This window comes from Nannospalax galili, unplaced genomic scaffold, assembly GCF_000622305.1.
Source record: "Nannospalax galili isolate Female #2095 unplaced genomic scaffold, S.galili_v1.0 scaffold632, whole genome shotgun sequence".
NCBI classification, from domain to species: Eukaryota; Metazoa; Chordata; class Mammalia; order Rodentia; family Spalacidae; genus Nannospalax; species Nannospalax galili.
This window is the reverse complement of record NW_008332816.1, coordinates 1,522,483-1,525,389: the sequence shown is the minus strand read 5'-3', so window position 1 is coordinate 1,525,389 and position 2,907 is coordinate 1,522,483. Positions and strand designations below refer to the sequence as shown.

The 2,907-nt window shown below is 50.8% G+C and overlaps 1 protein-coding gene across 1 annotated transcript in view; it reads right to left on the bottom strand.

Annotated features, from left to right (window-relative positions):
- LOC108490563 (leukocyte immunoglobulin-like receptor subfamily A member 5) overlaps positions 1-1,222 on the bottom strand; it is an 8,536-nt gene extending 7,314 nt beyond the window's left edge. The window contains exons 1-4 of the mRNA XM_017796791.2: positions 1,183-1,222; positions 986-1,021; positions 520-804; positions 72-374 (exon numbers count right to left, since the gene is read on the bottom strand). Coding sequence (XP_017652280.1) covers positions 72-374; positions 520-804; positions 986-1,021; positions 1,183-1,216 — 658 coding nt within the window. The 5' untranslated portion in view covers positions 1,217-1,222. The remainder of the gene's footprint in view (positions 1-71; positions 375-519; positions 805-985; positions 1,022-1,182) is intronic.
- Between the last annotated feature and the right edge of the window lie 1,685 nt (positions 1,223-2,907).

The following is a 2,907-nucleotide window of genomic DNA, read 5'->3' as shown; positions in this document are numbered from 1 at the left end:
ACACACACACACACACACACACACACACACACACACACACACACCATCTGTGTCACAGAAGGAATATTTACCCGAGATCATAAGCTCCAGGGGGTCACTGGATGCTGAACACACTTGGGCATTGCTCTTGTCACACCCATAGCATCTGAACCTCCACTTCTGGCTGGGCATCACAGGGCCCACAGAGAACAGGGCCTGCATGTGCCCATTTGAATGTCTCTGTGAGCCCTGGGTCCAAGAGAGATTGCTGTCTCCTTCCTTAGTCAGAATGAAGCTGCCAAACCCCAGCCATGAGGCACACTGCAGGGTCACATTCTCTCCTGGGGTCACCACAGAGCTGGGCAGAGCTGACAGTCTGGGTTTGCTGTAGATGCCTAGGTGAGAAGATGAAGCTTGTTACACAGGCTCACACAGCCCACATTGTCCCTCAGGGTTAGACTTGGGGACGGGGAGTCTCTGAGAAAAGACCCCTTTCCTGAGAGTAGAGCCTTAGACTAGGACCCCGGAGTGCCCTCTCACCTGTCACCACCAGCTCTAGGGTCTCGCTGTCCTCTGAAGAGCCAGCAGGGCTCTCATAGTAACAGCGATACTGTGCTGCATGGAGCTCCGTAGTGACTTGGATGGGGAACTTGGCCTTGGCCCCAGGCTCCATCAAGGTCTGAGTGTACACGTGTGGCATGCTTCCCACTTTATCCAGATAGTACTGCTGTGCCTCCAGTATCCCTTGACACAAGATGGTCACAGCCTTCCCCCAGCTGACAACAGAACCTGGCTCGGCCCAGAGAATGGGTGGAGGGAGTGTCTCTGCAAGGAATTTAGAGGTTGGGTCCCAGTACATCATTCCTCAGATCCCAGAACTCAGCTCCAGGACTCTCCCACAGCATGAGCTCACACCCACTGCTCTCCAACCACACAGCACAGGACAGGACTTGTATCCAAGTGGGGGTGGGGGTGGGGAGGATGGGACAGCTGGGGAGTTACTCACGTTTCTGCACTGGGGTGAAGGGGCTCGAACTCAGCCCTGGAAGAGAGTTTCCCATAAGAGGTGTACTCCTGAAGCCTGAGGAGACTCTCTTCCCAAGAGCCTCCTGAGTCTCTGGGGTCTCCATGGAGATCTGGGTCTTGCTATCAAATGAGATCACTCCCAGATAGGAATGGCCCTTCTACCTCTTCAAACCTCACCAATGTAGAGCAGGGCAGTGACGATGGGGGTCATGGTGTTTCCTCCGACTGGCTCGAACAGCACAGATGTATGAGACCAGAGTGCCTGGCCACACTCACAGACATGCAGGGCGTGGCCACTGCTGGCCTTGTGTGCAGCATCCTGGGGCTATTAATTCAGAAAGAGGAAACGTCTCCCCCAGGTGGCAGGCTCTCACTTCCCCTGGCTTATGGGTTGATCCGGCACCAAGATCTTAGTAACAGGTCCCACCCAGTCCCATCCACTGTCTGCCTTATTTCTTCCTGAGTCAGTCAGTTCCCAGTATGATTTATGGCTAGTCTTTCCCTCTTGGAGCCTCCCCCTGGGGGTCTCTTTTATTACTTCAGCCCACCCATTGGCACAGCATTGTGGGGTCCTTGCCACGTCCTCCCAACTCTCCATCCCTGGAGATGCATCAAAGAAGATGCAGGTTGATGGGGGTCCTTGCCACGTCCTCCCAACTCTCCATCCCTGGAGATGCATCAAAGATGCAGGTTGATACTGCAGGGCAAATGCAAATCAGCATGGACAGGCTGAGCCCCAGACAGTGCAGGTCACGTGGAGCCAGTTCTGAAAGTCTATTATCGTTAAGCGCTGGACCTAGTCCTTTCTCTCCCACATCTCTTGTGAGTGAAAAACTTGCTTTTTTCTTTCCATCATCTAAACAGACTATCACTGTCAAGTCTGCAGTTAACCACAGGATCTAAAGTGACAGAGGATAGTCTACAGTAAACCATAGGATGAGAAAGGAAATAGGAAGGAGAGGAAAGGAGTCCCACTCGGCCTGGGTTGACTGGAGGAATCAGGAAGACTGTCACAGGCTCCAGGAGAAGAATGTTTTGGGACATCATTGCAAGTCTTGACTAGATGAAGCCCTAGAGCTTACAGGGGAGAACCCATGTTGGAGAGCTTATAGGCCTATAGGTTTATAGGGGAGATCCCATGAGTATTGTTCTGCTAAATGGTCATAGTATCAAACTGCCTTCTAAATACTTATCTCTCTACCCATAAATTAACATAGCTCTCAGATCTCATCAGAGAAGCTTCTTGGTGCAGTGGAAGGCAGTTAACTTAAAAGCCCAACTGGTCAAAGTACAGAGAATGTGTCTGGAGTATGAATGCTCAGCCACAAATGGGAGTAGATGATAGATAATTAGATAGATGATAGTTAGATAGATAGATAGATAGATAGATAGATAGATAGATGATAGATAGATTGTAAGAGTGAGACCACTGAGGACAAGTCAGCCTTCGGGTTGCAACAGCAAGAGGTTTATTTGATACACAGGTACCTGTGGGCACAGAGTCTCCTCGGAGGACTTGCATGCCTACAGGCTGGGGCTTGGCATTTTTATAGAGCAGAAGCAGGGTACAGAAGCAGAAGCACGGTTATTGGTTAATTCAAAAACACACAGAGTAATTTCAAAAGTATACAGAGATATGGGGTAAGGGCTGGGGCTAAGGGGAAGTGGGATTGCTAAATGGGAGGTGACCTCGGGGACACAGATGTTTTTCTCCTGATTTCCTGGTATCGGGCCCTGAGGGTGGTCAGATGTTCTGCCCGTAAGACTTGTTTACGGCCTGATCCCTGAAGCTTGACCGGCGCCTGCCTGTCCTGCAGCTTTTAGATAAGACTGGTTCTGGCTTCTGGCTGACAATTTTAAATATGTGGGCTGGTGGGGGCTTGTGGCGCCTTAGTTTTCTCA